We start from the raw sequence: 21,745 nt of genomic DNA on the forward strand, positions 1-21,745 counted from the left end.
GTACAGATGTAGATGCAGGTACAGATGCAGATGCTGATGCAGGTACAGGTACAGATGCAGATGCAGGTGCTGATGCAGATACAGGTACGAATGCAGATGCTGATGCAGGTACAGATGCAGATGCTGATGCAGGTACAGGTACAGATGCAGATGCAGGTGCTGATGCAGATACAGGTACGAATGCAGATGCTGATGCAGGTACAGATGCAGATGCTGATGCAGGTACAGATGCAGATGCAAGAGCTGATGCAGATACAGGTGCAGTTGTTGATGTAGGCACAGGTACAGATGCAGAAGCAGGTACAGATGCAGATGCAATTGCAGGTACAGGTAGAGATGCCGATGCAGGTACAGATGCAGATGGAGATGCAGGTACAGGTACCGATGCAGATGCTGATGCAGGTACAGAGGCAGGAGCTGATGCAGGTACAGGTACCGATGCAGATGCAGGTACAGATGCAGGTTCAGGTACAGATGCAGATACAGGTGCAGGTAGAGATGCTGATGCAGGTACAGATGCAAATACAATTGCAGGTACAGATAGAGATACAGATGCAGGTACAGATGCAGATGCAATTGCAGGTAGAGGTAGAGATGCAGGTACAGGTACAGATGCAGATGGAGATGCCGATGCAGGTACAGATGCAGATGCAATTGCAGGTACAGGTAGAGATGCTGATGCAGGTACAGATGCAGATGCAATTGCAGGTACAGGTAGAGATGCCAATGCAGGTACAGATGCAGATGGAGATGCAGGTACAGGTAGAGATGCTTTTTATTTGCAGGTACAGATGCAGATGCAATTGCAGGTACAGGGAGTTGTGGGCCAGTCCGGCCAGCGAACTACACCTCCCGGCATGCAGCGGGCGGCACCCTAGCCTATCAGAGGGCGCGAGTGAGACTCCCAGCCAATGGACAGCGGGCGGAGGCGGCGCAAGCGCGCTGCTGCTTGAGGCGGAGAGTTGGCGGCGGGAGCCTTGGATACGGAGCGGCGGCGGATTCGGATCTGGATGCGGACACCGACCCAGCCCGGTCAGTGCTTATCCCCCTGTGGGGTGGGGCTCCAGCTGCAACCCACGCCCCACGTTCCCCCCCCACCCTCTCCCTTCCCCCCACCCCCTCCCATCATCCCACCCCCTCCCATCCCCCTCCCACCCCCTCCCTTCCCCCCACCCCCTCCCTTCCCCACACCCCCTCCCTTCCCCCCACCCCCTCCCATCCCACCCCCTCCCATCCCCCTCCCACCCCCTCCCTTCCCCCCACCCCCTCCCTTCCCCCCTCCCTTCCACACCCCCACCCCCTCCCTTCCACACCCCCACCCCCTCCCTTCCACACCCCCTCCCTTCTCCTTCCCCACCCCCACCCTTCCACACCCCCACCCCCTCCCTTCTCCTTCCCCACCCCCTCCCATCCCCCCCCCCACCCCCTCCCTTCCCTCTCTCCACCCCCCCCCTCTCTCTCTCCACCCCCCCCCCCTCTCTCTCTCCACCCCCCCCCCCTTTGCTGGGTGAAGTAGGTGAGCAATGCGAGAGCTGGGGAATGGGCCATTTACAGCTAAAGCCACGGAGCAGGGCAAAGGTTATGTTCGTCGTAACCTGACACCCTGGTTCGGATAATTAATCTGAGTTTTGCAGTTTTATTTTTGACCCTTTGATGTATTGCTTTTGTCTCACAGATCCTCCTGTGTATTTAACATATCGAACTGTAACTATGCTTCTGAGACCCATTTCATTGGCATTAGAATCATAGAAAGTTTAAGGCACAGAAAGAGGCCACTTGGCCCATCGTGTCAGTGCTGGCCGAAAAACGATCCACCTATTCTAATCCCACCTTCCAGCATTTGGTCCGTAGCCCTGCAGATTACGGCACTTGAGGTGCACATCCAGACTCCTTTTAAATAAGTTGGGGGTCTCTGCCTCAACTACCCTTTCAGGCAGTGAGTCCAGACCCCCACCACCCTCTGGGTGAAAAAGCTTTTCCTCATCTCCCCTCTAACTTTTCTACCAATCTCTTTAAATCGATGCATTCTGTGCAGTCCATCAGCACAGAGAGAGCAGTCATCTCGGAGAGGTCTGTTGGGATACCACACAAGGCAGCCTTGAAAGCAGCTCATTTTAAAAGTGTGGCAGTAGGACCCATTTGGATCGATTCTGTTTTTTGCTTTCGGTCCAAGTCCATCCCTGTGAATGGGAGTTTGCTAGCAGAGAACTCTGGTCTGTATTTTGCTGAAAGCCTTCCATTGAGTTAAACACTTGTTTGAAAATGGAACTGTGCCTCACTGGAACTCTGCCTGTGAGCTGCTCCACAGAACTTCAATGAGGTATCTTTGTGCAGAGTGAGCAGATCAAAACAGCATAATTGCAAATGGGAGGTGCGATAAGATAGTCCTGTTATCGTTCTGAACTGCCCCCAGGTTTTGGGGAATACCAACAGACCATTAAAAGAAATTGCTTCCAGAAAAAAACACTTCAGTTCGTAGTTTGGATGCCGCAAGAGTGAAGCAGTTCTTAAGATATGTTGCAGAACTGGTGAGTTGTTAGATCCTTAGCTTCCCTTAGTTTAAATAGTGTTCCACTTGAAAACTTCAGAGCTCCGTTTCAGGGCAGAAAGCTGAATTTGATGCATGTTTGAGGTACTTTACTGTCTGGTTTTCTTGATTCTTAATTTACATATGTAGTGATGACAGAAATATAACTGCTGTCATTGTACTTTTATGTCAAATCCTGGAACTCTCCATTTAAGACAAAGTGAGCATGGGCATGAAATCAACCATGAAATGCAAAACCCTCTACATTTCAAAAGAAGACCACTCCAAGGGTTGAAACAATGGGGCATTTTATCCCTCGAGTGATTTATTTTGTGTGTGTGTGCCTTGTTGCAGAATTGTGCACTATACTGCCTCAGTTGTCAGGTCTGCCGGGGGCTTTTGATTGGTGCTGCTTAGATCAGGAGACTGGTGCTAAAAGATCAGGCTGAGTGGGTGGGAACTAAACTGCTAAAGAATATGGTTAAAAATGGGAAATGAATCATGACATCGGGAGTCTGACACAGCTTCAGCTGGTTAATGGTACCAGGGAAGAGGAGATTCGGTTATGGGGAGAGACTAGAGAAATTGGGATTGTTCTCCTCAGTTGAGATGGTTAACTGGAGATTTATCAGAGGGGGTTTGATTGAATGAGTAAATAAGGCAAAACTGTTTCTGGTAGCAGGAAGATTGGTAACCAGAGGACACAAGTTTAAGGTGATTGGTAAAAGAACCAGAGGGAGATGAGTAGAATTTCTTTGCATAGTGAGTTGTTGTGATCTGAAATGTGCTGCCTGAAAGGGGGCTGAAAGCAAATTTGGTAGTAACTTTCAAAAGGGAGTTGGATAAATACTTGAAAAATAAAGCATTTGCAGGGCTGTGGGGAAAGAGCAGGGTCGTTGGACTAATGAGATGGCTCTTTCAGAGAGCTGCCAATGGGCTGAATGGCCTCCTGAGTAATAATTTCCATCTTCCAGCTGTTTTTTTTGAAAAAAAAATATAGAATTCTGAATGCTGAGGTCAACAACAACTTATATTTATATAGCACCCTTAATGTAATTAAATATCTCAAGGCACTTCACAGGAGCGTTGTAATACAAAATGACACCAATCCACATGAGATATTAGATCAGATGACCAAAAGCTCGATCAAAGAGGTAGACTTCTAATCAACTAGAGACACGTACTGTTATAGATTTCTATTGTGGAGTATATTATTTTAAATATTTTGAATGCTTCATTTGAATATTGTGGATATTCCATGCCAAAGAGTTCCATGTCTATAATAATCTCCTTCAGTGACATGAGTGTTGTCCCTTGCTTTGTAGTAAAGTATTTTCAGTTGGGGGAAGTATTGCCACTGATGTTGCTGGTATTGGTGGGAATGGTTTGATGGGGGCTCAGCTAACAACACCAGAATACCATGGCAGCATTACAGCGAATTGACCAAATAGGTCATTTCCCTCCAGCCTATTGCTATTAATGAGTTAAGTAATTGGGTTTCTTGGTGCTTTGTTACAGTGCTGTTCTTTCTTTTCCCACTGCTCCAACCATCTCTTGAACAAACTTAACAGGTTTTGGATGTATGCAAGTTCTTCCACCCCACCAACCAAATATAGAAACTATACAAAGTGCAGTGCTCCCCTTTTCTGCGCCTGAACTGTGTGGTGTATCTGGTCGGTTGGTGCTTTTACTGGGTTAAGTGATCTGCCAGTGAGGATTCTTTTTAGATCAGTGTTAAAGCAGATCCATGAGTTGCTTTTGGATTCTGGAGTTGCTGTTTTAACTGATAACTTGTTCATTAGTTCTACAGCTTTCAACTAACAGCACGTTCTAGCAGCATAGAAATTACACAGAAACAAACCGTTCAGCCCAGCCATCCGGTGTTGATATTTCTGTTCTACGTGAGCAGAAATCCTAATCCTGCTGTACCCATATTCCTTACTTTGCTTTTTCTTCGGCAACCTATCTAGTTTTATTCTTGCATGTTGCTCTGCTTCAATTACAATCTTTAATAATACACTCCAAAGCCTCAAAAATTGTATAAGTACAAAAAAAACTGTTTCGACTGCTCTCCGTCCCAAAACTCTTGTTTTAATCTTCTATCCCCTGTCGTAGAATGAGAATGAACAGCTTGTGCCGTTGAATGCTATCCGTTCTAAAAGTTGAGTGCAGTTTGCATCACCATCCCCAAGTGACTCTGTTTACTGGGAGAGATGAATATCTCAAATGGAAGTTTGGGGAACAGCATCTGAATTTCCTTCCCATCCCTCCAAACATAGTTGAGCTAAACCCATGTAATAATGTACATTATGCATTGCTGAAAGCAAGAAGCACGAAAGACTTGCATTTCTATAGCACCGTTTGCAACCTCAGGAAGCCCCAAATAGTTTAACCTTAAATCAAGTACTATTATTGAAGTGTAATCACTGTTGTAATATAGGAAACACTGCAGCCAATGTAAGCTCCCACAAAAAGCAATGAGATAATGACCAGTTCATATATTTTAGTGATGCAGGTTGCAAGGTAAATATTGGCCAGGACACTGGGGGGATCTCCCTTGTGCTCCTTCGGAATAGTGCCATGGGATCCTTGATGTCCACCTGAGAGGCAGACAGAGCTTTAGTTTAATGTTTGATCTGGAGGACGGCACCTCTGATAGAGCAGCACTCCCTCAGTATTGCACTGAAGTGGTGGGTTACATTTTGGGCTCAAGTCTCATACCCGTCTCACTCAGACGTGAGAGTGTTATGCACTGAGACACAGCTGCTACCTCTAGGCTAAGGAGAACAAGTAGGGATTTCAACTAGTATCAGGACTAGGGCAATACTGTTCCAAAGGGTGCTAGACCATTTCTGCCTAGCCATAATTCTACAGCTATCAGTTAAAGGAACAAGATAAAACTTTATTGCAAAGTGTCTTCCCTCTGCCAAAATCTCTGTTTTTAGCTAGGTTACGATAAGGAAAGCAATTGCACAATGCGGTCAGTTTTGTGAATTTTAGTTAAGCATTCTACCGTAGAAGGTTCTGTATGTTCAGTCATTGAGTATGTTCAAGTCAGAGATTGATAGATTTTTAGATACTGAGGGAATCGAGGTTTATGGAAATAATGCGAGAAGATGTAGCTGAGGTAGAAGGTCATCCATGATTTTATTGGCTGACCACGTTCAAAGAGCTGGCTGGCCAACTCCTAATTCTTATGCTATCCAACTCATTCTGTAGCATTCACATTTTTTTTTGTTCTTTCCTGGGATGTGGGCTTCACTGGCTAGGCCAGCATTTATTGCCCATCCCTAATTGCCCTTGAGAAGGTGGTAGTGAGCTGCCTTCTTGAACCGCTGCAGTCCATGTGGGGTTCCAGGATTTTGCCCCAGCGGCAGTGAAGGAACAGCGATATACTTCCAAGTCAAGGGATATAGAGGATTGGATAAGGGGAAATAAAGGAGGCTTATAGCAGATTCAGAGGGCTGAAATCAGCGGAGACCCTAGAGGAGTATAGAAAGTGTAGGGGGGTACTTAAAAAAGTAATTAGGAGAGCGAAGAGGGGGCATGAAAAAAACACTGGCGGGCAAGATATAGGAAAATCCCAAGGCGTTTTATAAGTATATTAAGGGCAAGAGGACAACCAGGGAAAGAGTAGGGCCATTAGGGTTAGGGACCAAAGTGGCAATATGTATGTGTAGCCGGAGGATGTAGGTGAAGTTTTAAATGATTACATTTCTTCTGTGTTCATTTTGGAGAAGGATGATGTAGGTGTGGAGATCAGGGAGGGGGATTGTGATATACTTGAACAAATTAGCATTGAAAGGGAGGAGGTTTTAGCGGGCTAAAAAGTGGCTAAATCCCCAGGCCCAGATGAGGTGTATCCCAGGCTGCTATGTGAGGCAAGGGAGGAGATTGCAGGGGCTCTGACACAAATTTTCAAATCCTGTCTGGCCACAGGAGAGGTACCAGAGGACTGGAGAACAGCGAATGTGGTACCATTGTTCAAGAAGGGTAGCAGGAATAAACCAGGTTATTACAGGCCAGTGAGTCTAACATCAGTGGCAGGGAAACTATTGGACAAAGTTCTGAGGGACAAGATTAATCTCCACTTGGAGAGGCAGGAATTAGTCAGCGTGGCTTTGTCAGGGGGCGATCATGTCTAACAAATTTGATTGAGTTTTTCGAGGAGGTGACTAGTTGTGTAGATGAGGGTAAAGCAGTTGATGTAGTCTACATGGACTTCAGTAAGGCTTTTGATAAGGTCCCTCATAGGAGATTGGACAAGAAGGTAAGAGCCCAAGGATCCAGGGCAAATTGGATCCAAAATTGGTTTAGTGGCAGGAGGCAGAGGGTGATGGTCGAGGGTTGGTTTTAGCAATTGGAAGCCTGTGACCATTGGTGTACCACAGGGATCGGTGCTGGAATCCTTGTAGTGTACATTAATGATTTAGACGTGAATATAGCAGGTGTGATCAGTAAGCTCGCAGATAACATGAAAATTGGTAGTGTCGTAAATAGTGAGGAGGAAAGTCTTACATTACAGGACGATAGAGATGGGCTGGTAAGATGGGCAGAGCAGTGGCAAATGGAATTTAATCCTGAGAAGTGTGAGCTGATGCATTTTGGAAGGACTAACAAGGCAAGGGAATATACAATGGATGGTCGGACCCTAGGAAGTACAGAGGGACCTTGGTGTACTTGTCCATAGATCACTGAACGCAGCAGCGCAGGTAGATAAGGTGGTTAGGAAGGCATATGGGATACTTGCCTTTATTAGCTGAGCCATAGAATATAGGAGCAAGGTGATTGTGATGGAGATGTATAAAATGCTAGTTAAGCACAGCTGGAGTACTGTGTACAGTTCTGGTCGCCACACTATAGGAAGGATGTGATTGCACTGGAGAGGGTGCGGAGGAGATTCATTAGGATGTTGCTTGGGTTGGAGAATTTCAGCAATGCACAGAGACTGGATAGGCTAGGGTTGTTTTCCTTGGAGCAGAGAAGGCTGAGGGGGGACCTGATTGAGGTAAACAAAATTATGAGGGGCATAGATAGGGTAGATAGGAAGAAACTGTTTCCCTTAGCAGAGGGGTCAATAACCAGAGGGCATAGCTTTAAGGTAAGGGGCAAGAGGTTTAGAGGGGATTTGAGGAAAAATATTTTCACCCAGAGGGTGGTTAGAATCTGGAAAACAATGCCAGAAAGGGTGGTAGAGGCAGGAACTCTCAACAGTTAAGTATTTAGAAGAGCACTTGAAATACCGTAGCAGACAAGGCTACAAGTGCTGGAAAATGGGATTAGAATAGATAGGCACAGACGCAAAGGGCCGAAGGACCTGTTTCTTTGCTGTATAACTCTATGACTCTAATTCAGGATGGTTTATGGCTTGGAGGGGAACTTGCAGGTGGTGGTGTTACCATGAATCTGCTGCCCTTGTCCTTTTAGGTGATAGAGGTCGTGGTCTTGGAAGGTGCTGTCTAAGGAGTGTTGCTGTATTGCTGCAGTGCATCTTGTAGATGGTACACACTGCTACCACTGTGTGTCAGTTGAGGGAGTGAATGTTTGTGGTGCCAATGGAGTGGGCTGCTTTGTCCTGGATGGTGCCAAGCTTCTTGAGTGTTATTGGAGCTGCATCCATCCAGGCAAGTGGAGTGTATTCCATCACACTCCTGACTTGTGCCTTGTAGATGGTGGACAGGCTTTGGGGAGTCAGGAGGTGAGTTATTCGCCGCAGGATTCCGAGCCTCTGACCTGCACTTGTAGCCACAGTATTTATATGGCTACTTCAGTTCAGTTTCTGGTCAATGTTAACTCCCAGGATGTTGATAGTGGGGGATTCAGCGATTGCAATGACATTGAACATCAAGGGGAGATGGTTAGATTCTCTCTTGTTGGAGATGGTCATTGCCTGGCACTTGTGTGGCGCGAATGTTATTTGCCACTTATCAGCCCAAGACTGAATATTGTCCAGGTCTTTCTGTATTTCTACACAGACTGCTTCGGTATCTGAGGAGTCGCGAATGGTGCTGAACATTGTGCAATCATCAGTGAACATCCCCACTTCTGACCTTATGATTGAAGGAAGGTCATTGATGAAGCAGCTGAAGATGGTTGGGCTGAGGACACTACCCTGAGGAACTCCTGCAGTGATGTCCTGGAGCTCAGATGATTGACCTTGAACAATCACAACCATCTTCCTTTGTGCTAGATACGACTCCATCCAGCAGAGAGTTTTCCTCCTGATTCCCATTGACTCCAATTTTGCTAGGGTTCCTTGATTCCATACTCAGTCAAATGCTGTCTTGATGTCAAGAGCAATCACTCTCACCTCACCTCTTGAGTTCAGCTCTTTTGTCCATGTTTGAACTAAGGCTGTAATGAGGTCTGGAGCAGAGTGGCTCTGGCAGAACTCAAACTGAGCGTCAGTGAGCAGGTTATTGCTAAGCAATTGCCGCTGTATACTATCAACGACACCTTCCGTCACTTTACTGATGGTTGAAAGTAGACTGATGGGGTGGCAATTGGCTGGGTTGAACTTGTCCTGCTTTTTGTGTACAGGACATAACTGGGCAATTTTCCACATTGCAGGGTAGATGCCAGTGTTGTAGCTGTACTGGAACAGCTTGGCTAGGGACGCGGCAAGTTCTGGAGCACGGGTCTTCAGTACTATTGCCGGAATGTTGTCAGGCCCCATAGCCTTTGCAGTATCCAGTGCCTTCAGTTGTTTGTTGATATCACGCGGAGTGAATCGAATTGGCTGAGGTCTGACATCTGTAATGCTGGGGACTTCAGGAGAAGGCCGAGTTGGATCAGCAACTCTGCATTTCTGGTTGAATGCTTCAGCCTTACCTTTCACACTGATGTGCTGGGCTTCCCTATCGTTGAGGATGGGGATGTTTGTGGACCCACATCCTCCAGTAAGTTGTTTTAATTGTCCACCACCATTCACGACTGGATGTGGCAGGAGTTTAGATCTGATCCGTTGGTTATGGGATTGCTTAGCTCTGTCCATCGCATGCTGCTTACGCTGTTTGGCATGCAAGTAGTCCTGGGTTGTCGCTTCACCAGGTTGACACCTCATTTTGAGGTAATGCCTGGTGTTGCTCCTGGCATGTCCTCCTGCACTCTTCATTGAACCAGGGTTGGTTCCCCGGCTTGTTGGTAATGGTACAGTGGGGAATATGCCAGGCCATGAGGTTACAGATTGTGTTTGAGTACAATTCTGCTGCTGCTGATGGCCCACAGCGCCTCATTAATGCCCAGTTTTGCATTGCTAGATCTGTTTGAAATCTGTCCCATTTAGCACGGTGGTAGTGCCACACAACACGATGAATCAATTCACATTAGCCTTGATTTCTACTGAGAGTGGGGGTGTAGGGAACCACTGCTCAAGGGGTCTCTGTGTAAGACCTAGAGCCTTTTTAACTCCCGGGCCTCATTTTAATAAGATAAGACAGTCTCCAAATCCAGCAGGACTGACTTCAGGGCCGGGAAATGGAGAACACAAAGGAATGGTCTCCAATATAACTTCAGTGCCGGGAAAGGCCTTTAGCAGCCAATCCAGGCAGGAGAGGGAAAGGCAAGACTTGGACGGGGAAGGCCCAAGGACTCATTGCAAGGCCATGATTTGGGCTTCTGCTTAAAATCGGTCCCTGTGTTCAGGTTGCATAATGTTCCAATTACAGCTTCACCTAGCAGTGTATGCTGTTGATCTCTGAATCTTTTTATTTCAGGTACTTTGTACAATTTAGCCACTCCTGCCCTGTTGGCTTATTTCCAGATTAGTTGCATTTTTTTTCATTCGTGGGGTGTGGGCGTCGCTGGCTAGGCCAGCATTTATTGCCCATCCCTAATTGCCCTTGAGAAGATGGTGGTGAGCTGCTTTCTTGAACCGCTGCAGTCCATGGGAGGTAGTTACACCCACAGTGCTGTTAGGAAGGGAGTTCCAGGATTTTAACCCAGTGACAGTGAAGGAATGGCGATTATAGTTCCAAGTCAGGATGGTGTGTGACTTGGAGGGGATCTTTCAGGTGGTGGTGTTCCCATGCATTTGCTGCCCTTTTCCTTCTTAGTTCTTGCACTTAGTTCCAACGAAAAACCTAATGTTACTCGAGCTGGCAACCCTAATGTTAATCTCATTAATTAGCAACTGCTCCAATTACCAAATAACGGTTAACATTGGATTAAAGCATAATGGTTACATTTTGTGAAAATATCTGTTGTGTATTATTCTTAATTACATTGAACTTTCTTTTTATTTAACAGGCGATCTCTAGACAGGATGCACAATGTGGCTAGTTGCAGTGCATCCCTGGGATCTCTGGGATTGATGCAACTCTTCGGGGTTTCCTGGACCTGGAGTATCGTTGCTAGCTTTGGCATTTATCTGGGAAGCGGAGGATGGAGGTTTATTCGAATAGTGTTAAAAACTGCCCCGAGAGATATCTTGTAAGTTACACTGTCTGAGTTTGTAGAGGGGTGTGTAATTGCCAGTATTGCATATCCTTCCATTCTCTTGACAAGACACTTAAGTTGGGTGTCCCTTCCTGGAACTGATTTTTATTTGTTCTGTCATGTCTACTTTGTTCCCTAGTTATTGGTCCTCACCTCTCCAAGCTCCTCTAGTGTTATCATAGAATGGTACAGCACAGAAGGAGGCCATTCAGCCCTTCATGTCTGTAGTGTACCAATTCTATGAAAGCTATCCAATTAGTCCCACTCCCCTGGTCTTTCCCCATAGTCCTGCAAAACGTACCTTGGTCTTTTCCTAATCTTGTTGCAACATTTAAAAAAAAATATTCCTTATCAGCTATCGTCATGGTCTATTGATTATGATTCCTAGATCAGTATCAAATTATAGATTCATACACTTTGGATGTTGTTCCCAAGGTTTAACTTTCAGATTGCCCAAACTAAGGGTGTTAAATGAATCCAGGTATTGGAGAGAAGGTCCTTTCATTTTTGTGGTTTTGTCTGGATTTAGACCCAGTGAAAGGACCCAAGTTCCAAGCTGACAGTACTCCATCTTAAATATTTGGAATGTAAATTGGAGTTACTAACTCCTTTGCTGTAAAAATCCTTTACTTAATTCCACTGGGGAGTTGTCTAAATGTGCTTTTTTTTTTAAACAAGATTAGAATGAATAAGGGTTAATCTTTTTTTAAATGCTCAAAGTGGGGTTACTGGTTCTGTGCACCTGCTTAATCTTAAACCTGGCAGGCCAGCTAACTAATCCCAAGAGTTTGACTCAACTTCTGACACACCCTCTTTGGATCTGTCTCCATGATGTGCAACTCACTGTGAGGTGAAGACAGACCCGCCACCATTATGCAGAGCTAATATTTTAATAGTTGTGGTATTAACCCTTTCCTATTGAACCAACAGCACGTCTTCAAAAGGAACAGTCTGTTCATTGCTGTTAACGCCATTCTGATCAAAATTATTTGCTACTGGGTGATTATCTCTTAAACACAATCACACCAATTAAAAAAACTTATTGCTCTCATTAGGAATGCTTGTTGTTCAATATTTCATTGAATTTCATGTTGATCAAATTGTTAAATTTATTGTAGGATTAGAAAGATTGACAAGATTGCGATATATTGTACTGAATCAGCATTAATTATGGGATATTTCACAACACTCAAGTTATGCAACCCTCCCAAGAACTATGCACTCCTCCAATTCCTGGCTTCTTACATATCCTCCATGTCCTTGGCTCTACCATGCCTTCATGCATCTTTGACCCTAAGCTCTGGAATTTCTTCTCCAAACCTGTCAGTGTCTCTCGCCTCCTTTAAAATGTTCCATAAAACCTAGCTCTTTAACCAAGCTTTTAATCATCCCTCCTAATGTCTTAATTTTTTGACTTGGTATTAACCTTTTAACAAAGCAAAAGCTAAACTCCGCAAATTCAGATACTGCTTTTAAGCCTGTCCAAATCAAATGCAGGTTGGACCCATTTCCCTCCTCCTGTGCCTCCTGTACCACGTTGCTGTGTATATTTTTATGTGATCACTTGGCCATATTGCCCTGCTCGAGAGACAGACTCTTGTCAATGCAGCCCAAATCCAGTATTATCTATTTTAGAATTCTTTTCTCACTTTTTGGTCCCATTCTCCTCTACAGTTTGAAAAGTTCCCTGAAGTTAAGTTAATTAGGAATGATCTTTCACTTTAGCAAAAAGTACCATTGGCGACAGCCTAGTGCAGCTGCAGAAAGCTACCTGACGACTCTAACAGACCTGTAGAGCATTCACGCTAAAGCATCAGTTTCTTGATTGCTTCCTTTGTAATTGACAGTAAAGAAAGAGCTTGAATTTATAATGCACCTTATCGCATCCGCAGGGTGTCCCAAAGTGCTTCATAGCCAATCAGTTACTGTTGCCGGGTAGTAACTGAGCAAACAAGGCAACTGAGTAGTGGACAAGGTCTCTCAAGAGCAGCGAGTGAGATGAACAACCAGTTAAGCTGGTTTTTATGGTTTAAGGAGGAATGGTGGTTAGAACACCATGAGAAGTCACCCTCGGATCTTTCATGTCCACCTGAACAGGGAGACGGAGCCTTGGTTTAAAAGTCTGGTCTGAAGGAACCTGCCTTCAAAATTGCAGCACTGCCTCAGACTGCATCAATGGGATTATCTTGAGCTAGCTGGTTAAGGCATCAAGGCTCCATTATTCACTGCAAAAATGTGACTGGCCTCCTCCTATTCCCATGTTCCATTCCATGTTGTACACTGTGATGTGCACAACACCAAAGTCATAACTGTTTGCTATCTCAGTGTGATGAGGATTATTATTGAAAGCCATAATTAGCATCATTTTTTTACCTTGCACACTAAAATGAAGAAGCATTTTAAGTACTCTGATGTTGGGATAAGGCAGCTGATTTTAATAATGTAAACACTGGGTCTGCTGCACAGATGCTGTGCTTTCTTAGCCCAAACCATTGAAACGCCAAATATAAAAATGCCTCAGGTTAAAGTTGTCCCGCTGTCCTTTCCTACGTGTGGCTTCACTTTTTTTTTTTGAAAGATCCTTTTACCATTATAGTTGATCCTAACCCGCACCAAATCCCGCTCACCCATCGCCTTGTGCACTCTGACAAATTGGCTTCAGGCCCACCAAGCGCCTCATTTTCATCCTCATATTCAAAACGCTCTATGGCCTCGTACCTCCCTATTTTTGTAACCACGGCCAGCTAAAGGCCTGCTCGGGTCTGCAAATGAGACCTGACCCGAGCCCGACAGCACCCCATCCAATGCCAAACCCAACCCAGACGAGACCTTCCATTTTTACCCGCCCCAACCATCAGTTAACTTACCTTCCGTTTTTCAATTTGTTCCTAACCTGCACAAGCTTAATATAACTGTAACAAAACCACCTTTAAAGTCCAAAAAGTAAATTAACATTAGAGTCACTTACCTGAGGTGGTGATAGAGCGTGTCTGACCCGACCCGAATGCCAGACCCAGAAGTGCAACCTGAACCCGCCACATGTCGGGTCCCGTTGGGTCCGTGTCGGGTAGCAGGCCTTTGCGGCCAACCCCACAACCCTCCCGAGATCTCTTTGTTCCTCCGACTTTGGCTTCTTGCATGTCCCCAACACCCTTTGCCCCACCATTGGTGGCTGTGCCTTGAGCACCTGAGCCCTAAGCTCTGGAATTACCTCCCTGAACCCCTCTCTCTCTCTTTTGAGATACTCATTAAAAGGTACATCTTTGGCCAAGCTTTCAGTCACCCCTCCTAATATCTGCTGTATTGGCTCGGTTTCATTTTTTTGCCTGATTTATGCTCTTGTGAAGCGCCTTAGGCGGGGGTTAGGTAGGTCAATCATTGGAATGGTTTGTTCACAGTCAGTGCAGCAACCAGCCATTGGAAAGGTCTTGTAGCGAAACTGTGATTAAAAATCTAATCTGGTCAATGGCATCTTGCCAGAAGAAGCTTATGAGCAGAAAACAACTTTTTAAAAATGAATAAACTTATTGACCTTTCCTAACAAGGCTACAGGTTCCAACCAAAGGCTACGCAAGTTCATGTCATTTAGAGTTCACTCGGACATGCATCCTCTCCTAACGGCTCATGAATTAAGAGCCATTGTTGTTGAGAAGCAAGCAGTGGGTTTAAGTGCAGCACTGCGCAGATTTTCCTGGTGTGTTGCCAGCAAACCTCTGCCAGCAGCGCTCAGCTGAAACCGCATCGCTTATAACATTGTTTCAGATTGTTAGAGTGGCTTATGATGAGTTGCTGCCTTATCTTTGTCTTGTAGTATGCATGGACAAAACTTTTAAAAGTTAAGAAACTTTGGTGACGGGCCAAGGCTTTGGTGCAGGACTGAGGTTGGAAAGAGTAGCAGGGATTGGTTACATAAAGAAGATCATGGCTTGTATTCCCTTGTGTATATCAAAGACTGAGAGGTGATCTGGTGAGATGTTAAACAGATTTGCTCAGGTGGAGAAATTATTTCCTCTGGTGAGGGTATGAAGGGAAAGGGGACATCATCTTAAAATTGGAGCCAGGCCATTCAGGAGTGAAATCAGGAAGTACTTTTCCCACACATCTCAGTAGAAATCTGCAACTCTCTCCCACAAAGGCTGGGACAGTAGGAGCATTCAAGACTGAGATCATCAGATTTTTGTTGGTTAATAGTTATGAAGCTGCGAAAGATAAATTTAAGGTGCAGGTCAGCCATCAGCTCATTGGTGGCACAGGCTCAAGAGGGTGAATGGCCTACTCCGGCTCTATATGTTCTGAAGTAATGGTCTGAGACTAGATTGAGCCAAGGATCTTCCAGGTCTCTGCTCAGTAGAGACCTCAGCAGAGCGAGGATGGAGGGGAAAGGAGCAACATGTCGATGCGATTTATACCTGTAGTGCCCCTTCATAAAGTGACAGTGAAAGATTGACATCGGAAACCAGGGTAATCTTTCAGGAATTCTCAGCAGGTTAGAACTGTAAATCATGTTTCTGACTTGAGTACCCATTGGTTCTTTGTGATTTCACAAGTTCAGTGGAGAATGAAATCAGAACAAAATTGATGACCTGTGATTTTTTTTTTTTCCTTTTCCACAGTGGACTGTTCTTGCTGCTGCGGGTTAAGTTAGCTGTGTGGAAACACCAGCGGGAAGATAGCACCATCCCGCAGATCTTTCAAGAGACAGCGCGGAGACACCCAGATAAAGTAGCCCTCATTTATGAAGGAGTCGATGAAAAGTGGACCTTCAGGGAACTCGACGAGTACTCCAATGCAGTGGGCAACTTCCTGCATGAGCAGGGCTATGGGCCGGGTGACGTCATTGCATTGTTTATGGAGAGCAGGCCTGAGTTCGTTGGCTTGTGGCTCGGCATGGCAAAAATTGGCGTGGAGGCTGCCTTGCTCAACTTTAATCTTCGCCTGGACGCGCTTACTCATTGCCTATCCGTGTCAGGAGCCAAAGCTGTCATCTTTGGAGCAGAGATGAGTGACGGTGAGTCAGCAGTTTGCGGTTAAAAAGAAGGAACTTGTATTTCAAGAGTCTGTCACGCTGTTGGGATAACACAGTGCTTTTCAGTCAGTTCGCTGCATTTTTTTTCCTAAGGTGCAGTCACTGTTACATGGGCAAATTCTGAAGCTAGCTTGCACATAGCAAGCAGGAATGAGATAAATGACCAGTTAATTTGAGAAATCAAGGCCCCGTCTGGCCTAACATCTCATCAGAAAGCCGGCATCTCCGGTAGTGTAGCACTCCCTCAGTACTGTGCTGGAGTATCAACCTAGATTTTGCACTCAAGCTCCCTGAAGTGCCATATATTTCTATCTCTGTACCGTAGATCCTGTCTGGAGCCTGCCACCGATATCGAACAAGCTTTGACCCAGAAAATGGACTATGGGCAAAGTGATGGGTGGAAATCCTGCCCTGACTTTCCAGCTTAACCTTGGGAAATAATCAAGGCTTTATCATTCAGCTTGTTATCTGTGTGCGGCTGCTGTCTGTAAGGCCCCTCTTCCTCTATTGGAAGGGATTAGGAGGAGAGAGGGCTTTATAGACAACATATACAGACGTTTTCAGACTTCATGTTTTCTTAAAAATAAGAGCACTGTTTATACAAAGAACAGCACAGGAACAGGCCATTCGGCCCTCCAAGCCTGCGCCGATCTTGATGCCTGTCTAAACTAAAACCTTCTGTACTTCCGGGGACCGTATCCCTCTATTCCCATCCTATTCATGTATTTGTCAAGATGCCTCTTAAACGTCGCTATCGTACCTGCTTCCACCACCTCCCCCGGCAGCAAGTTCCAGGCACTCCCCACCCTCTTTGTAAAAAACATGCTTAAGAACTATACTGAAATATAAAAGGAGCATTCGCAATAAAGTGGATAAATTAATCGCGCAAGTAGATGTAAACAGGTATGGTATAGTCGGGATTATGGAGACATGGCTGCAGGGTGACCAGGAACGGGAAATGAACATCCAGGGGTATTCAGTGTTTAGGAAGGACAGACAAACCGTAAAAGGCGGTGGAGCTGCATTGCTGGTTAAAGAGGAAATTAACGCAATAGTGAGGAAGGATATTGGGTCTGACGATGTGGAATCTGTATGGGTAGAGCTGAGAAGCATTAAGGGGCAAAAAACATTAGTGGGGGTTGTATATAGACCCCCAAACTCTGGTGGTAATGTTGGAAATTGCATTAAACAGGAAATTAGAAATGCATGTGATAAAGAAACATCTGTAATTATGGGTGTCTTTAATCTGCATATAGATTGGACAAATCAAATTAGTCACAATACTGTAGAGGAGAAATTCATGGAGTGTATACGGGATGGTTTTCTGGATGAATACATTGAGGAACCAACTAGAGAACAAATCATCCTAGACTGGGTATTGTGTAATGAGCGAGGAATAATTGACAATCTAGTTGTGCGAGACCCCTTGGGGATGAGCGACCATAATATGATAGAATTCTTCATCAAGGTGAAGAGTGACATAGTTGATTCTGAGACTAGGATCCTGCATCTTAATAAAGGAAATTACGAAGTTATGAGGCTCGAGTTGGCTATGATGGATTGGGAAACGTTACTTAAAGGGATGATGGTGGATAGGCAATGGCAAACATTCAAAGAGCGCATGGATGAACTGCAACAATTGTTTATCCCTGTTTGGTGTAAAAGTGAAATGGGAAAGGTAGCCAAACCATGGCTTACAAGGGAAATTAGAGATAGCATTAGATCCAAGGAAGAGGCATACAAATTCGCCAGAAAAAACAACAGACCTGAGGATTGGGAGCAGTTTAGAATTCAGCAAAGGAGGACTAAGGGATTGATTAAGAAGGGGAAAATAGGGTATGAGAGTAAGCTTGCGGGGAACATTAAAACTGACTGTAAAAGTTTCGAGAAGAGAAAAAGATTGGTGAAGACATATATAGGTCCCTTACAGTCAGAAACAGGGGAATTTATCTGGGGAACAAAGAAATGGCTGACCAACTAAATGCATACTTTGGTTCTGTCTTCACAAAGGAGGACACAAATATCATACCAGAAATGTTGGGGAACACAGTTTAGTGAAAGGGAGGAACTGAAGGAAATCAGTATTAGTAGAGAAATGGTGTTGGGGAAATTGATGGGATTGAAGGCTGATAAATCCCCAGGGCCTGATAATCTACATCCCAGAGTACTAAAGGAAGTGGCCCTATAAATAGTAGATGCATTGGTGGTCACCTTCCAAGATTCTCTAGACTCTGGAACAGTTCCTACAGATTGGAGAGTAGCTAATGTAACCCCACTGTTTAAAAAGGAAGGTAGAGAGAAAACAGGGAATTATAGACCAGTCAGCCTGACGTCAGTAGTGGGGAAAATTCTAGAGTCCATTATCAAAGATTTTATAGCAGAGCACTTGGAGAACAGTGGTGGATTCGCACAGAGTCAGCATGGATTTACAAAAGGGAAATCATGCTTGACAAATCTACTAGAATTCTTCAAGGATGTAACGAGTAGAGTTAATGAGGGGGAGTCAGTGGATGTGGTTTATTTGGACTTTCAGAAGGCTTTCAACAAAGTCCCACATAAGAGATTAGCATGTAAAATTACAGCGCATGGGATCGGGGGTAGCGTATTTGGATGAATAGAAAATTGGTTGGCAGACAGGAAACAAAGAGTAGGAATAAACGGGTCTTTTTCAGAATGGCAGGCAGTGACTAGTGGGGTACCTCAGGAATCAGTGCTAGGACCCCAGTTATTCACAATATACATTAATGATTTAGATGAGGGAACTAAATGTAATATCTCCAAATTTGTAAATGACACAAAACTGGGTGGGAGGTGAGTTGTGAGGAGGATGCAGAGAGGCTTCAGGATGATTTGGACAAGTTGAGTGAGTGGGCAAATGCATGGCAGATGCAGTATAATGTGGATAAATGTGAGGTTATCCACTTTGGAGGCAAAAACAGGAAGACTGTTATCTGAACGGCTATAAAGTGAGAGAGGGGAATATGCAATGAGACCTGGGTGTTCTCGTACACCAGTCGCTGAAGCTAAGCATGCAGGTGCAACAGGCGGTACAAAAGGCAAATGGCATGTTGGCCTTCATAGCGAGAGGATTCGAGTACAGGAGCAGGGATGTCTTGCTGCAATTATACAGGGCCTTGGTGAGACCACACCTGGAATATTGTGTGCAGTTTTGGTCTCCTCATCTGAGGAAGGATGTTCTTGCTATAGAGGGAGTGCAGCGAAGGTTTACCAGACTGATTCCTGGGATGGCAGAACTGACGTATGAGGAGAGATTGAGTCGGTTAGGATTATATTTGCTAGAGTTCAGAAGAGTGAGGGGGGATCTCACAGAAACCGATAAAATTCTAACAGGACTCGACAGGGTAGATGCAGGAAGGATGTTCCCGATGGTGGGGGAGTCCAGAACCAGGGTCATAGTCTAAGGATACGGGGTAAATCTTTCAGGACTGAGATGAGGAGAAATTTCTTCACCCAGAGAGTGGTGAGCCTGTGGAATTTGCTACCACAGAAAGCAGTTGAGGCCAAAACATTGTATGTTTTCAAGAAGGAGTTAGATATAGCTCTTGGGGCGAAAAGGATCAAAGGATATGGGGGAAGCGGGAACAGGTTACTGAGTTGGATGATCAGCCGTGATCATAATAAATGGCGGAGCAGGCTTGAAGGGCTGAACGGCCTACTCCTATTTTCCAGGTTTCTATGTACCTAGTAAAATGTAAAAGTGTGGTGACTTTTAGTTCAGAACTTGCTGAATGCTGAAATGGGTGGTGGAAGCAGATTCAATAGGAAATTGGATAGCTCCTTCAGAGAGCTGGCGCAGGCACGATGGGCCAAATGGCCTCTTTCCATGCTTTATGATTGTGCAAATTCTGGCACGAATCTGTTGAATTTAATCTTCATACATGAGATTTTATTAAAATAAAAGCTGACAATTTTTCTTGTGTTTTCAGGCACGCACTATTTCTGCCTACGCGTTATTTTTTTAATCTCTCAGACCTGTTCCATCTCAGAACCTCACAGCGTTGCTTTTGAAGCACAGCACAGATAGTGCGTTAAACCCAATGTATTTGCGACATAGAAGAACTGACTGTCGCTTGAACTGCACCTGATTGATTTATGCCTGTGTTTATATTCCAGCCCTGTCAGAAGTGAACGGAATCCTGGGGAAAAAAATTCGGAGGTTCTGCACTGGGAGCTGGGATCCAAACAAAGTTGCAGATGGCACGGAACACGTCGACCCTCTACTCAGTGCAGCTTCCAAATATGCCCCCTCTCCTCCTCTTGCAATAGGATTCATGGGTAATGAGTATTTTAATGCAAAATTATTTCTCAAATGTAAATACGAACCTTCTTTAAGTTTTCCCCATTTACATAATAGTGTGACCCACATGACCCTATGCCTATGCTTGAGAGGGGTAATACATGGCTCTCATCTAACTGACTGCCAGTGCCTCCAGCTGTTGGGAGACTCAAAGTCTCCACTTCAATGTGACTCTCCTGACTGATTCCCTCTACCATGCACTGCTGAGAAACATTGGCCGCTCCCTTGCTCACATTGTAAATTGAGCAGAGCTTGTCTCGACCATATGTCTCTTCCTACAACCTAAATTAAACACTGAATACTGCATGAAAAGGACCTACAGCAACCTTGTCCTCAAGTGTTGATGGCAAAACATTCACTCCCCCTCTCTCCTAATCAAGATCTACATATTTCTCAGGCAGGGACATTAAAAGAGAATATTTCTTGGCTTGTTTTTCTCTCCCACCAGCCCAATTGCTGCTCATCGCCTTCAGTGAATCTACAACATCTCCTTGGTTGTTGAACTCTAAAGTAAATGCATTGTGCAGCCTTCTCCCCCCATTAAAATTAGTAACCAGAAGCAAGTCCATAAAATCTCCTGGACTATCCAGAGCTTAGTTTAATTTCTTTAGTAAATACACTTCTTTTCAACACCAGGATCACTGGTGAAGAAATAATGACATCTTAATGTTCTAGAACAAAACACTTAGCAATAGTAGATTTTTTTAAATACAATTATGACCTTCCTTCAGTCATAAGGTCAGAAGTGGGGATGTTCTCTGATGATTGCACAATGTTCAGTACCACATGCGACTCCTCAGATACTGAAGCAGTCTGGGTTGAAATGCCGCAAGACCTGGACAATATCCAGGCTTGTGCTGATAAGGGGCAAGTAACATTCATACCACACAAGTGCCAGACAATGACCATCTCCAACAAGAGAGAATCTAACCATCTCCCCTTGACTTTCAATGTCATTACCATCGCTGAATCCCCCACTATCAACATCCTAGAGGTTACCATTGACCAGAAACTGAACTGGAGTAGCCATATAAATACCGTGGCTACAAGAGCAGGTCAGAGGCTGGGCATTCTGTGGCAGGTAACTCACCTCCTGACTCCCCAAAGCCTGTCCACCATCTACAAGGCACAAGTCAGGAGTGTGATGGAATACTCTCCACTTGCCTGGATGGGTGCAGCTCCAACAACACTCGAGAAACTTGACACCATCCAGGACAAAGCAGCCCACTTGATTGACGCCCTATCCACAAACATTCACTCCCTCCACCACCGACGCACAGTGGCAGCAGTATGTACCATCTACAAGATGCACTGCAGCAATGCACCAAGGCTCCTTAGCACCTTCTAAACACGCGACCTCTACCAACTAGAAGGACAAGGGCAGCAAATGCATGGGAACACCACCACCTCCAAGTTCCCCTCCAAGTCACACACCATC

General features: G+C 45.0%; 1 protein-coding gene across 2 annotated transcripts in view; it reads left to right on the forward strand.

Annotated features, from left to right (window-relative positions):
* The first annotated feature begins 796 nt into the window (after nucleotides 1-796).
* LOC137355742 (long-chain fatty acid transport protein 1-like) overlaps nucleotides 797-21,745 on the forward strand; it is a 47,494-nt gene continuing 26,545 nt past the window's right edge. The window contains exons 1-4 of one of the 2 annotated variants that reach the window (XM_068021221.1): nucleotides 797-1,032; nucleotides 10,775-10,957; nucleotides 15,577-15,971; nucleotides 20,124-20,285. In XM_068021221.1, coding sequence (XP_067877322.1) covers nucleotides 10,791-10,957; nucleotides 15,577-15,971; nucleotides 20,124-20,285 — 724 coding nt within the window. In that variant the 5' untranslated portion in view covers nucleotides 797-1,032; nucleotides 10,775-10,790. Of the gene's footprint in view, nucleotides 1,033-2,113; nucleotides 2,529-10,774; nucleotides 10,958-15,576; nucleotides 15,972-20,123; nucleotides 20,286-21,745 lie in introns of those variants that run through there. The other variant, XM_068021220.1, reaches the window with a different exon arrangement.

Source organism: Heterodontus francisci, chromosome 43 (assembly GCF_036365525.1).
Source record: "Heterodontus francisci isolate sHetFra1 chromosome 43, sHetFra1.hap1, whole genome shotgun sequence".
NCBI classification, from domain to species: Eukaryota; Metazoa; Chordata; class Chondrichthyes; order Heterodontiformes; family Heterodontidae; genus Heterodontus; species Heterodontus francisci.